This window comes from Ascidia mentula, chromosome 6 (genome assembly GCF_947561715.1).
Source record: "Ascidia mentula chromosome 6, kaAscMent1.1, whole genome shotgun sequence".
Lineage (NCBI taxonomy): Eukaryota > Metazoa > Chordata > Ascidiacea > Phlebobranchia > Ascidiidae > Ascidia > Ascidia mentula.
The window spans coordinates 7,347,968-7,361,594 of NC_138571.1; the positions used below are offsets into that span (position 1 = coordinate 7,347,968).

Consider the following 13,627-nt stretch of genomic DNA (forward strand, 5'->3'; position numbering starts at 1 on the left):
CCCGGTCCACTACTCTCTCTAACTAACTATGCTAGGAAAACTGAACGGTTAGAATTGTTATATTGCAGTCAACATTGGGCTCACCAAGACTTTGTTACAAATTATTTAGGTTTCCTGGATTTCTACAGGTTGTATAAGGTATGTGTGTTTGCTAATGGTCAATACGGCACAAATGCGCAATTTCGGGTTAGGTTTTCGAGTTGCAGTACGTGGCACTAAACTTCGTGTCACAATACACTGGTTGCAATACGTCCAGATGTTTCAACATATCCCAACCTGAAAGTTATGCCCAATAAAAAATGTTTTGCAGATTTTTTGAAAATTTTTTGTCATGTGCTCCTTCTTAAAACTTATCGCAATGCCGTGAACATCTTTTCTTGAACAAAATTTAATCGTCTGCTATCGTCGTTCGCAGAAGGACGACACATACATGTTTAGTATTGCATATAACAAATTAAACGAAACATTGATCCCATAAAATAAATCACTTGGGATGTAATGTAGTAACTCGACGCAAAACATAAATATATTATTATGATGCATTTTCCAAAATAACCGCAATTCCTTGCCCTCCTCCAATACAAGCTGCCCCCACTGCATATTTCAGGTTGCGATTGCTGTCAACAACAAATACATGAAGAATCATAACAACCACAACTGTTTTGCTTTAAAATATTTAAAACGCCATTGCAGTTCTATGACTTAATTGCGGCTATTCATAATTTAAACTCAACTATCTTTTAGGCTAAAAATGAAGTGCTTTATATACATTATAAACGGTTGTTTTTTACAAGTATTACAAAATAACAAAAAAATTATGATTGAAAATCATATTTGTTCAAAAAGAAAGATTTACTAAATAAAATAAAGATCTTACTTGAGCTGATGGGTTAAATGTGCTGTTATTCTGTTACCGGATGCACCAAGGGGATGTCCTAAAGCAATTGCACCACCACACAAGTTAGTCTTTTCCGGGTCTAAACCAAGTTCCTTTTCAACCGCTAGATATTGGGGTGCAAACGCTTCGTTTACCTGTATATGTACATAATTATTTTTGTAACGTATATTGTTTCTAAACGTCACAAAGGTTGCTCCTGCAAAAAAACTTTGCTCATTACAAAAATTTCCCAGTGATGTAAAACAAATGTTATTGCAAATGTCACTCACATCACAAATATCCATGTCTGAAAGTTTGAGATCTGCAGCTGCCAATGCATTTTTTATGGCAGGAACTGGTCCTGTTCAAATGGATTGTGTAAAGAAATATTTCAAATTATTTGCGCAAATATTAAGACAGACAAGGTTAGCAAGCAAAACAGTTATTTGTGCAATGTCCCAAATTTACAAACTCTACATAAATTGTGTTTATTGTGTTTGCCAGAGTGTTTAAGAGTCTTAACTAAAAAGTTGTGTTTACCAATTCCCATTATATTGGGGTCACATCCAACGGAGTTATAAGCAACTACTCTTGCAAGTGGTTTAAGGTTGTGTTTTTGACATGCTTCCTCTGTTGCTATGACTACTGCAGATGCTCCATCACAAACTCCCTGAAGAGAACATAAAGATTCCATAAATTAAACAGCTAAATAAACTTTTTAATTTTATGGGACTCAGGCAAAACGTTTTACATCAACAACACCAACAATATTATCCATTAAAGTTGATAATCCAACTTTGAAGGCATAAAAACAAAAAAAACACACTATATTGGAATGCAAAATTAAACTTTTGTGATATCATTTTGTAATGCATAATTGAATTTTACTCACACTTGCATTTCCAGCAGAAACAGTCCCATTTTTTTTAAACACTGGAGGGAGTTTTGCAAGATCTTCCATGGTTAGTCCAGGCCTTGGGTGTTCATCTGTATTAACTTCTTTTGGCCCTTTTTTGGTTTTAATAGTCATTGTGATCATTTCAGCATCAAATTTTCCACTTTTCTGAGCTGAAAACAGAAATGAAATTTAAAGGCCAATATAAAAAACCGGCAACAGTTAACAAAGAGTTTGTTAAATGCTTGCAGATGCCAAAAACCTATAACACCAAACAAAATAAGAAGGAATTTTTAGTCGGTTTAAAGTTTTACAAATTGCGAATGATCTAGTTTGTGATAATTATCGTATGTAAGACATATGCACAATTAGTTACTGTTTGCAACAAAATTAACACTGACAATTTCCTTACATTTGTTCTGTAACACGAAAGGGGTTTTAGACTGTTGTGAAAACTGCATGTCATTGTAACAACCAAGCCACTGGAAAAAGCTATTTCGTTCTTGGATTTAATAAAAAATTGCATGTGTTTGGTAACAATAATGCTAATTGTTGCTGAATGCTTACGTTTGTTTTTAGATACGCTGTGTTAATACCATATTGTATAAAGTTTTATGTTTGTGGTGTACATGACATATCATAAAATCACCGCTAATTGAAGAGTTTTACGATATATCTTGGGGCTTGCTAAAGTAACATATTAGGGGATGCATGAATAATTGTGCTCAACAAATTGTAAATTATGTTTTCTTGTAAAAACAAACCAACCTTCTCCCCATCGATTCTGTGTTTTCATTGCATAAGCATCAGTGTCTTCTCGAGTAATACCATATTTTTCAGCTAGGTTTTCTGCAGTAACTCCCATAGGAGTCTTTACATGCATGTCTGTCAGTCCAGCCCACAAACCATCCACCAACTGTATCACAAACAAAACAAGAATCAGTACAAGCTTTCAAAACATAAATAATAATAGGAACACTTTTACTGATTTACTCACAATTCTTAAAAACAAAAAGGCTGGCCCATAGCACAGAAAACAAAGACTTGTTTTATTGATTTAAGGCGTTTTAGCAACAAATTAGACCAATATCAGTTCAATATAGACCAGCATTTTTGTTCTCTTGAATATATACATAAATTTTCCCAAAAAGTATATACAATCAACACAGCATGTCACTTAATGGGAATTGCTCTTCTGGCACTAAGTTTCGAAAATGTTTATTAAAACCAACATTTCGTCTACCATCCGGCGAGACTCAAGTGCCAGAAGAGCAATTCCCATCAATTACTATGACTGGCAGCAAAAATAGCTGTACAGCAGGTCACCTTTAAATCTTGACCAAGTCTAACTCCGAATCTGGCTCCAAATAACATATGAGGTCCCTGACTCATATTTTCTGATCCTCCACACAATGCCATTGAACCAATGCCAAGTTCAAGTTCTTGAGCACCTGAGATAATGGACTGAAATCCAGAACCACAAAGTCTATTTACAGTCAGTGCTGGGACATGCATGGGAATTCCAACTCGTAATGCGGAATGACGTGCAATGTATGCTGCATCAGAAGCACTCTGAAATTGTACAAATTATAAATAGTTCTTGTTGAGCTATTTTACGTATGCACCATTACTAGGTCTTGCTATAGAAATTTAAGTAACAATGGACATGCACGTGCTTAACAATATTAAAAGACCTGCATAACATTTCCAACAAATACTGAATCAATGTTTTCCGGAGAAATTTTAGCTGCTTCCAGGGCAGCTTTGTTGGCTATTTCTTGCAAGTCTGTGGCTGAGTGACCTTTCAAAAATCCGCCATACGTTCCAAACGGAGTTCTTTTCGCAGAAACAATAAATATACCTGTGAAAATTAAAACACCTAACTATTTTATTTCAAAATAAAAAGTTCTTCATGTAAAAAAAATCTAAAATACAAGTTGATATTATTATCATAACTAAAAAGTAGCAAACTCAATACACAGCAAGGTCGTCGTAAAATAGTCACCACAATCACTTTTCTGGTTCAGGTTGTGCTGCTTACTCCATATTTTAGACATTATAATTAAAACAGGTATGTAGCACATTGTGAAAAAATTTTAAAAAATTCCAACAAACCTTTGCTTAGTGCCATTTTGAAAACCAGTAATTGTGAACACCAGTAACTGCAACCAAAAACTTAAAACGAGCTTAGCTATGCTCATTAACCTTGTGAGAATTTATTTCACTCTTATCAAAAACTATGTAACATTTTTGAACTGCAATTGTTCCAATCGATGTGAGTGTTAAGGGGAATTACCTACAACGCAAAAAAAGTCCAAAGGTCGTCTTGCAGAAGATGAGTTGTGGTCATGTGAAACCGCAACCCTCCAAAGCAGCAAGATAAATTTATCAAACACCGTGTCGATTCATATAATTTTCCGTACGATCGAGACTTTGCCGCAGTAACTGCCTGCACTGCAGCCCAGTAACCAGAGGTGCTTAAGGATTTCAGCGGGAATCGATGTTTACTTATGGTTATGACATAGCAAACATTTCATATTCATATTCGAATATGAATGTAATTTTTTTTAAATTTTCCTTCGTTGCAAAGTTCAGCTTGTGATCTATTTTTGTGTAAAGAAAGTAAGTCGCTACCTCGTAAGGGGGCTGAGTAACCCGCGTTCAAACTTTTGTCAACTGGCGATTTTTTTTTTCAACTAACATCCCTCACCAGAGGTGCTCAGCGGCACTCATTTGGGCCTAAACGTAATTTTTTTTTGGTGCTTGCATGGTACTTACATTCCCTGAAGAACCGTCCCACAAAAACTAACTGCATGCTATTCACAGTAGGTTAACATATAGCCTATATACTCTGATCTCTGTTCTATAACCTTTAACAAAAAAAAGTAGTCGGCCAGGCCTATGCTACTAGGCTAATACTTTGCTGTGTCGCTTTTCTGCTTTACCATATAGCCTACATGCTGCACCATTGTCATGGTGCATCTAGAGACAACTATGCCCACTTCTTTGCATAAAGATGATTCCTACATGTTTATTTATATATTTACAACAAAGTTTATATGGAACCATGATTATTAAAATACTATTCAACAAACACAAAATATATTTTTGGCCTATTTGCCACAAAAGGGCACTATAAATGTGTTGGCTTCGGAAGTTGTGAACATTCCAATATATGGTTCGCTCCTTGAAGGCCGTGTTGCCACTCTCCACCCAATTGCATTGCCAGTTTTGGGGTATTCGTGATACCATCTCACATAAGCAGATTGCGAAGTAGCATTTTGTGTAACGCGGCCATTCTTTAAAAAAAAACAATATTCCGATTGATTTTTATTACTTTGGATGTAGCAAACAAATTTATTCGTTCAAAATTATTTATGACAATCTATCAATAAAAGTGTTTAGCAATTGTATCAGCACACACTTGACATTTAGCGTAGCCAGAGAGAAAGGCCAACGGAATTACACGGCCCCTTCTGAATTTCCAAAATAAAAGATTAAAAGTTTGACTCATTTGAAATAAAACCTACACTTTATGACCCAATTTGTTTAGAAATCAGCACGCTTCATCGTCTTCTGATCGTTGGGCGGTATGTTTCAAGTAAAAACATACAATACAACTGTGTCTATAATGCAGTAATGTAACATCCAATGGCTTGATAGGCAGGACCTCCCCACTGCGCAGGTCCTTGCTTGGCGATCACAGCTAACGTATCGCGATCAGGAAAAAGTGGTTGATCCAGCTAAGCTGCATTGCCTGTGCTGCCAAGCCTGCAAACCTCATGATCGCGATACGTTAGCTGTGATCGCCAAGCAAGGACCTGCGCAGTGGGGCGATCCTGCCTATCATGCCATTGCATGTAATATTACTGCGTTATCTGATACGGTGGTAGAGATCCCTTACGAATATGTGAAGGTTGCCTGTCAAGTTGTACGCTTGCGCACCAGTGTATTGCTATGCGATAGCATGGTATCACGTCTAATTCTGGGATCTATAGGTGCTCATTTTTTTCATTATGTGAGTTCTGGAATAAACTAACTTGGTACGTGGATGCCAGCCACACATCAACAAAATTATATTGCGGTTGGTCCAAGTATATCATCCATGCCATTTGTATGTATTTGTACAGAGCGCCATACATTTTTGCGTCTGTAATATCAACCAGACTTCCTCCAAAGAAATTGCAAAGTTTTTCAGATTTTGCTCTTGCTGGGCTACTGTAATTGCTAATCACAATCGGAAGCCAGTAACAACGACCTTCGTAGAAAACTCCACGACAATCCATAGCATCTGCGAGAAAGGCATATATGGATAATTTCCGTTTCGACTACATCGTATGGTTCCTGTATTCAATTTATTTTTCGGTTAATTTTATTAAACATCGCAACACCAAAATTGCAAAGTTATTTGAGATTTGAATAAGGCAGTAATTATGCTTAATCTATATTTTCGTTTCTACGAGGGATTTTTTTTAAGAATGTCCTTACATTGGCGCAAGTCATTGGCAATGAATCCTGGTGGACCGCGAGGACCAGGGGGGCCTCTTCTGCCTGGTTTTCCAGGCAAAGTTCTTGGAGATGTTTGGTCACGATACAACCGTTCACTTCGTCGGCATACTAAATATTGATCAAACAACCCGGCATCTCCCTCAGTAACTTTTAGAAATTCTACGATGCAAATTATCAACACCAACCTCAACATATTTCTGCAAAAAAGTTACCACTTTTATGTATATTTATAATCTGCGCACACATGATCATCTTTCATGTGGCCATACCTTCCCCCTGCGAGAGGTGGTGTGTCTCAACAGTGCACATGAAATGGGTCAAGCTGTAACTTTGCCAAAAATTTTATTTGCAGAGAAATTTCGCGTCTTTCGTCATACAAGTAACAAATTTGTAACTCCGGACTTCGTCACCCCGCCCAACGAATTCAAAATTCGGTGGCCTTTCGAAACTTGGGTAACCACCTTTTTTAATCACCCACTTATGCGTGAGTGTGGAATAAGTGAAATAATCCTGAATCGGTCTTTGATGTGAACAGTGATTCCGCGGCGAGGTAAAGAAATCTCGCAGTAATTCCTGATCAGCCACTAACCCTGGCGAGACCCCGTACGCAGAGCAGTCTGCTTGCCTGTACCCGTAAATCCTTTTCAAAGCTTGCAACCAATCATAGCTGTCCATATATCCATTTATTGTGATAATACATTGACTAAATTGTATTTCACATCCGCTCTGCTTATATAGTCTGCGGTTGGCCACGTTTTGATGTAAGATACCTTGTAAGGAGTTGTTGTGCAACTTGAAATTGGCGATTTAGTTTATTACGTCAATTACTTATATGGCTTGATTACCCAAGTGCCCTATAAATAGGTTGTTTATGTTTGGTTTGACCTTATTAATTATTTGCCAAGGATATACCTATGTTTAATTTAACCTTAATTACGTAGTTTGTTATGCTGCATAACTATAGGGCTTGGTTTGCAACTATAATGTCACTACCTTGCGTTTATTCTGCTGCCACCAGCTCTGCAAGTTTTTGCTGCTAAATTGTCCGGTCACAGGACTGGACCTAAACCGGAAATTAGGTTTGCGTTTCCAACTTTTTTTTCTGTGTCGCTGTGTTGAACATCACAACTTGGGCATGCGTTGTACGCGTGATTGAAATGACTTTGTTTCTTTACTCTCGGCCATAGCATAGTTATATGTATTAGGGCCTTTTTTCTTTGTATACATGTGTTGTGCAGCGACAGGAGCGTTTAAGCGCTGATCGTTTTCTCCAGTATGAATGTGGAATTCGCCACAGTTTCCAGTATTCAGATGTAATAACATTGTCTTAGCGCTTTTGTTCTGTTCAGGAGATTATTGCGGAACGTTGACTCTTACTATTGCATGTAACAACATTTGATCCGTTGTAACTTGCCAAATAATTTGTATTTACATTTTACGTCTTGCTTTCTTGCACGTAACATTTCAAATAATTGCCAAAAAAATATAGTTCAACAAAACATTTATAACCTTGATAAAGGATGGAGCGGTGGTATTAGTTCTTCATTTTTGAACTTTGTCACTACAAAAGTGCAGAAATTCACCCAAAACTCGGCAACGTTACGCAGAAGAAACACTAAATAGCATTAGTTTGTGAAAGTCTGAATATGCTGGCACTTGTTGTTTTACCAGCAATACTAAACTTTTGCACTTCTCACAAACGTTTGAAATATTCATTACATGTCGCAATACCCGTAGATCAGATAAAAATATAAGCGAAGGTCCAGAAAAATACAGCTGGCAGCAAATTTTTGCAATTTTTACCAGGCCAATGATGGCAAAACATGATTGTCTTAGTAATACCCAACAACAAACCAAGTGTTATTTTGTGCAAAGATATCAAATGATGACCATTGGTATCTTTTCCTCCTGTAATGGCGAATTATCACAGCAGTGTGATGATTCTCCTGTGGGGGAATTCCCTCTTTTTGAAGTGGAATTTGAGTCCTTCACAAATGCGTAAACGACGTAGATACCTGTGAAGTCAAATAAACACAATAAACAATGGTCTTTGCCATATTTCTTCATGTGGTGAATTGTAGTGTTTGTATTCATGTAATGTATCATAGTACAGGCAATGTATTTCATGAATCACATTATAGTTCTTCCCGAAATGAGGTCACATAGCAAATTTTAACAGATCCGGGAGGTTCTAATACCTTATGTCCTGGAAATAAAAAATGGCTGCAACAGCAGACAGGAGGGTTGGCTTAAAATTGACTTTGATCACATTGACATTTTCACTGGAACCACCATAGTTTTTTTAGTTCTACACTGTCACTGTTCAATCCAACACAACATACTTGCAGCTTCCCATTCTGTTCTAGACAAAGTTGCAACTCTTGGATGACTGCCTGGATGTTTGGCAGCAATTCGGTCACACTCATTTTTAGCATGATCATAATCCGATGGTATGGGACTGTTCAGTGGACCAGATATAGGTGGAAACTCCTAAGAAAACAAACAACGTCTTTGTACCGAGGTAAAAATTTGTTATCTCACAAACACAATCAAGTACTTTTAAACATAGAAAATATCACTGTTGGTAAGCTAGTAAAAAACGTTTTTTATAGTTCATTGTAACGCATTTTTTTTAAAAATAATTGTTATGTAAGTAATCGTAGAAGCAGTACATGCACCAAAAGCTTACCTCCAGTGCACTCATTCTTTTAACTAATTTAAAGTTTTCATTGTCCTTGGAATTTTCATCAAAAAATTCAGCAAAAGTTTTCCATTCTATCAGCCTCATGCCAAATTTCTGGCAAAGTCTAAAAAGAATATTAATAAAAGTAAACTCATCCTTTGTTACCCAATTTTACAGGTACAAGGATTTTTAATGTATCATTTATTTGATACATCAACTTACTACAGCTGTAGACATAACACATAGTAATATTTTCCTGTTGTTTGCCTTCTCTGGTTTAAATAAATGTTTTTTTCTTTAAAGAATTTTCAGCAATCTTTTGCCAGTTTTTCTGTAAATTATTCGTAACCAAAAATATACAAAATGATTTATTTTACCTCACTAAAGTATCTTTTTTCAACAAAAATTCAGGGCAATCAACAACATCATCAAGTTTAAACTGATATTGGCATCCAAAATCTGGGAATTTTTCTTTTGAGGTGAACTCAACACTGTAAACGTCATTTCCAAACTTGTTTCCATCGGCAGTTTTTAAATTGTGTCTACAATGAATAAAAAACGTACAAATAAAAAAAAAGTACAAAACTTTACAAACAATGCGACAACATTATTTGCTTCTAGGGTATATTATCTTTAAGGCAAAACATTTAATAAACTTGTGCCCATTTTCATAGTGACCTCAGACAAAATGTGGCATTTGTACATCATTGTTTACCACAAGAAGAGTTTTATTCTATTATTCTATATGACCCCACTGCAAAAGAACTTTTGGTGATCCCAGCCATAGTTTGGCGGCAATACCTAGGCTGCGATACCAGTGAACCTACTTACGGACTAATTAACTATTTGTCAAAAGTTTATTTACTTGTTTTGGTTTATGCGACTACTTACAGCATTCTTCTCTCATTAACCGTTGTTCCAATAAAATAACCTCCTTCTCTAAGGTTTTGGCAAGCATTCTGTACCATTTTGTGTGCTTGGCTCTCACTCTCAAATGTGTAGTGGATCACAAATTGACAGCTGGTTATGTCAATTGTTGATTTGCTATCTAATAACATTTCTTGGAGATTTTGCTGTATAAAAAGGAAAAATTATGTTGAAAGAAAACTACTTTTGAAATCATACAACTAATGTATTATTAGTCTTTCAATTTTATGCAAAAAAAAGGATATTATTATTTCTCTCAATACAGCCTACAAACCAGAAATGTTTGTAAAATTTTCATCTAGCAACCACTCACAAACCAAAGATGCAGTGCATAATAGTGCCATAAATACAACAGCATTTTACTTGATAATGATGTGCACACAACAATACTTGCATGTTGTGATCTAAAATGTATGTTTAATACAAATTAAAGTTAAAAAATTGCAAACTTGTACTTAACACACTGGGTTTACTTGAAAAGCCGATGATTTTTTAATACATAAACCTTGTAATACCACAGTTCACAGATGCACTGAATATGTTGAGAACCTAACCCTAGACTTGTTTCAGAGGGCATGGCTTAGATAGAGACCTGGTTTTCTTAATAAATCAGTAAAATAAAAAAGTATTGCAATTATGTCTTTGTGTATTGACTGATAAAGTTCTATTGTGTATCATTATCTGGCACATTTAGATCTATTCCATTTTAGCCAAGACCTTATTTCAGTGCTGCACTCTGGCCATGCAGTTTCACCTTGGCATGACATTGGTTTGAAAAGTGTTACACTATGTTAAATACTAACTCTGTTTCTTTAAAAACTTTGCAGAAAGACAACCATTTGCTTGTGATCATTATTTTGCAACAAATACTAATTGTGTGAGTACACTGGCATAATGGCTTTCAGCCTTTGTCACCAAAACAGTCTACATTTCACATCATTTGTAATGAAACCACAAACAGATTTAGTTCCATTACACAAGTATCACAAAATGCTGTGACAGTAGTAATATGTAAAAAGCTGTTATACTCATATTAATAAATATGGCTACTATATCATAAACTCATATGCTTAAAAAAATACTGCAAAGACAAATACCAAAGCTAGGAAATTGATGCTTATAATTTGCCAACTTTTAAAATGTCCATCAACAAGCAAACAAGTAGTGCAAGTCACAACCCGGTAAAACAAATCTCAACCGCGTGACAACACTTGCATGATCATTGGTGGTCCGTCATTATTTGCACTGATAATAATCACAATTGTGTTTCAAACACCTTCCTTGTTATAAAAACGCTAGTCAGTACGTTCTTAGCTTTGGCATTTATCATTGATGTAATTATAATAATAATAATAAATAATATTACTCTTCCAGAATCTGCAACGATGAACTCAGCACCGAAAACTCGTCCATTTCTTGACCTCCTTTTTAAAAGTTCATATCTTTCCTTACATTGGCTTATTGAGGTAGCTGCAATATCAGTGCAAATCTACAGATAAAAAAGTTTGTTTCTCATTTTTAGATCTGCACATTGACACCAATAGTAATAAATAAACATATATCACCATCTCATAGGTGCAAAAAACTTGGAGTTAACTAGTATGAATAAACAAGCCAAAGGTAATATTCTGATCAACAAACACATGTTTCAACCACCTGGGTGCTTAGTAAGAATGACATCATCATTTCATAAATACAATACTGCCCAAAATCTTAACTTTATAGTTTTATGTAAAATTTGCATTTTTTTCTCACATGCAATGTAAACTATTTTGCCACGTATGCTTACAATTTTTTGAATATTTCCTTTGTTCCACTTCAGCAAGTCTCCACCTTTTCCACATCCAAGATCAAGGACAGTGGGTTTCATTTTCCAATTTCCATCCCTTAACTTATCGAGATACTTTTCTGTGTTTAAAAACAAAACAATAAGTTTAAAAGAAGTGTTTTCTAAATACCAGTCCTCGGACTTGTGCCAGTTTTTTTTGGTGTCTCTCAAAATACAGTCAGCTAGTTTGCACTTGGTAAACATCGTAACAATCACAGTTTTCTGAGATGCAAAATGCATACTTTACATTCATTAAATGTTGTTTTGTTATCCTTCTTTTCTATCCATTGCATTTCAAAATATAGTTTCCCTGTGTCACAAAACTATACTTGGAATTTTTACAGGACTGCAAGAGTAAAAGAAAGAGAACCATTGATTTAAAATTCCTCAGTATGTTTTACTTTTTATGAAAATTGTACAGATTTAGAAAATTGTATTTTGACTAATTTAGATTAAACATACTTATTAAAACTGATTTGGTCCAATTGTTGAAGTTGCGCATAAAGTAGATTTTGCTGTTTTTTCGAATTTCACAACTCACATTTTCACGCTTGTTGTAATGATCAGCAACCTTTAAATGTAACACATATATTAAATATGTTGGTGAAAACGACAAAGCAATCATGTCATAAACTTTACCACTTTGGCATGTTCATTTCTCCCAGACTTTCTGTGTGGTTCTTCATTATATGAATCACGATGTCTCTTGAATGAGCTTTCTCCACGGTAACTCATCCTTTATATTAGCTGCAACATTAAGAAGCAAAACAAAATGTACAAACGTAAATTACTACGATGACTATTTTGTGCACAGCAGTTATACAACAATTCCCGTGGACAAATGCATTCACATCTCATCAATCTTAGTATGGGGAACCACCAAATGGGAAATATTTTTTAAAGGTTTTTTTTATTTTTTACCATTGGCCATGGGCTGTAAAACTCTCCACAACGTTAAACACAAACGATATGGCAAAAATGTAAGGCAATGCGTAAAACTTGTAAAAAACACATAGAAGTAGCAGCACCATGCGCATGTTTCCTGACTTAATACCCAGACGGACCAAAGACTGCTAGCATCCGGCTCGCCGACAAACCTTTTTCTTCTTAACTTATTAAATACCCGTTCACACTTTATTCTGACAGACTATGATATTCTCTCTGCCACCCAACTAGTCTCCACTTAACTAACCAACTGGCACGCGGTAGAAGCAATATATGCTCAGACACAACGCGCTTGGAACAATTTAAAGTTACGCGATGTTGTAACATATGTCGTTCTATTCAATAAAGTATGTCTGCTCACTAAATCAAATTTAGTATCTATAGTAAAGAACATGCATAGCAGACTTAGTTTCAGTTAAAGCTCATCCTATTGGTCTTACAGATCACAATAACTGTTGGTCTCACAAAGCAGTCCAGATCTCGGTTATGGTATTAAACCGAATGCTTCGATAAGACCATCGGTGTTAATGTCAGATTTTCGGTAATGGAAGCCCGTCAAAATCGCCCATGCTGCACCCTTCGCGCATCCAAAAGAAACTTTTTTCAATTAAACAAGATTGAAAAAATAGTTGAAAAAAAATTGATTGGAAAAAAATGAAAGTAAAAAGCATTTTGAAATCAGGTTTTTTGCGATTAAAAACTGCGTACATACGGAGAAATTGACCTGCTAGATTTTACAATTGGTGCATCTCAAATACATCGCACGCAAACAAGTTTGTGCACCACTGCAGGGATGATAATAAATTGCATCAGTTTATTGTCTATGTGACATCATAATACTGTTCCATTTCTCTATTCACTCCAGAAACGTCGGTCAAATTAGTTGGAAGGTGTTTTGTTAATTTCAGTTTGTTTGTTGTTATGATAGTAATGTTGTTTTGCTTTTATCATAAAGTCTTGCCA

At 35.6% G+C, this 13,627-nt stretch overlaps 3 protein-coding genes across 3 annotated transcripts; all 3 read right to left on the minus strand.

The window, feature by feature from the left end:
- Nucleotides 1-378: 378 nt before the first annotated feature.
- LOC145905798 (3-ketoacyl-CoA thiolase, mitochondrial-like) lies at nucleotides 379-3,990 on the minus strand. The gene is made up of 9 exons (XM_082993086.1): nucleotides 3,888-3,990; nucleotides 3,467-3,633; nucleotides 3,099-3,344; nucleotides 2,541-2,688; nucleotides 1,770-1,945; nucleotides 1,418-1,547; nucleotides 1,168-1,238; nucleotides 878-1,032; nucleotides 379-617 (listed from the first exon to the last, which is right to left on the minus strand). Exons 1-9 carry the CDS (start codon nucleotides 3,901-3,903, stop codon nucleotides 533-535), a joined length of 1,194 nt encoding a protein of 397 aa, XP_082849212.1. The 5' UTR covers nucleotides 3,904-3,990; the 3' UTR covers nucleotides 379-532.
- An 882-nt stretch (nucleotides 3,991-4,872) lies between these two features.
- LOC145906531 (uncharacterized) lies at nucleotides 4,873-6,499 on the minus strand. The gene is made up of 3 exons (XM_082993962.1): nucleotides 6,261-6,499; nucleotides 5,813-6,063; nucleotides 4,873-5,071 (listed from the first exon to the last, which is right to left on the minus strand). The coding sequence occupies exons 1-3, from the start codon at nucleotides 6,472-6,474 to the stop codon at nucleotides 4,886-4,888; spliced, it is 651 nt and encodes a 216-aa protein (XP_082850088.1). The 5' UTR covers nucleotides 6,475-6,499; the 3' UTR covers nucleotides 4,873-4,885.
- A 1,197-nt stretch (nucleotides 6,500-7,696) lies between these two features.
- LOC145905840 (mRNA cap guanine-N(7) methyltransferase-like) lies at nucleotides 7,697-12,547 on the minus strand. Its single transcript, XM_082993145.1, has 9 exons — nucleotides 12,359-12,547; nucleotides 12,182-12,290; nucleotides 11,681-11,799; nucleotides 11,258-11,380; nucleotides 9,856-10,037; nucleotides 9,342-9,506; nucleotides 8,971-9,088; nucleotides 8,624-8,771; nucleotides 7,697-8,296 (listed from the first exon to the last, which is right to left on the minus strand). Exons 1-9 carry the CDS (start codon nucleotides 12,452-12,454, stop codon nucleotides 8,160-8,162), a joined length of 1,197 nt encoding a protein of 398 aa, XP_082849271.1. The 5' UTR covers nucleotides 12,455-12,547; the 3' UTR covers nucleotides 7,697-8,159.
- Between the last annotated feature and the right edge of the window lie 1,080 nt (nucleotides 12,548-13,627).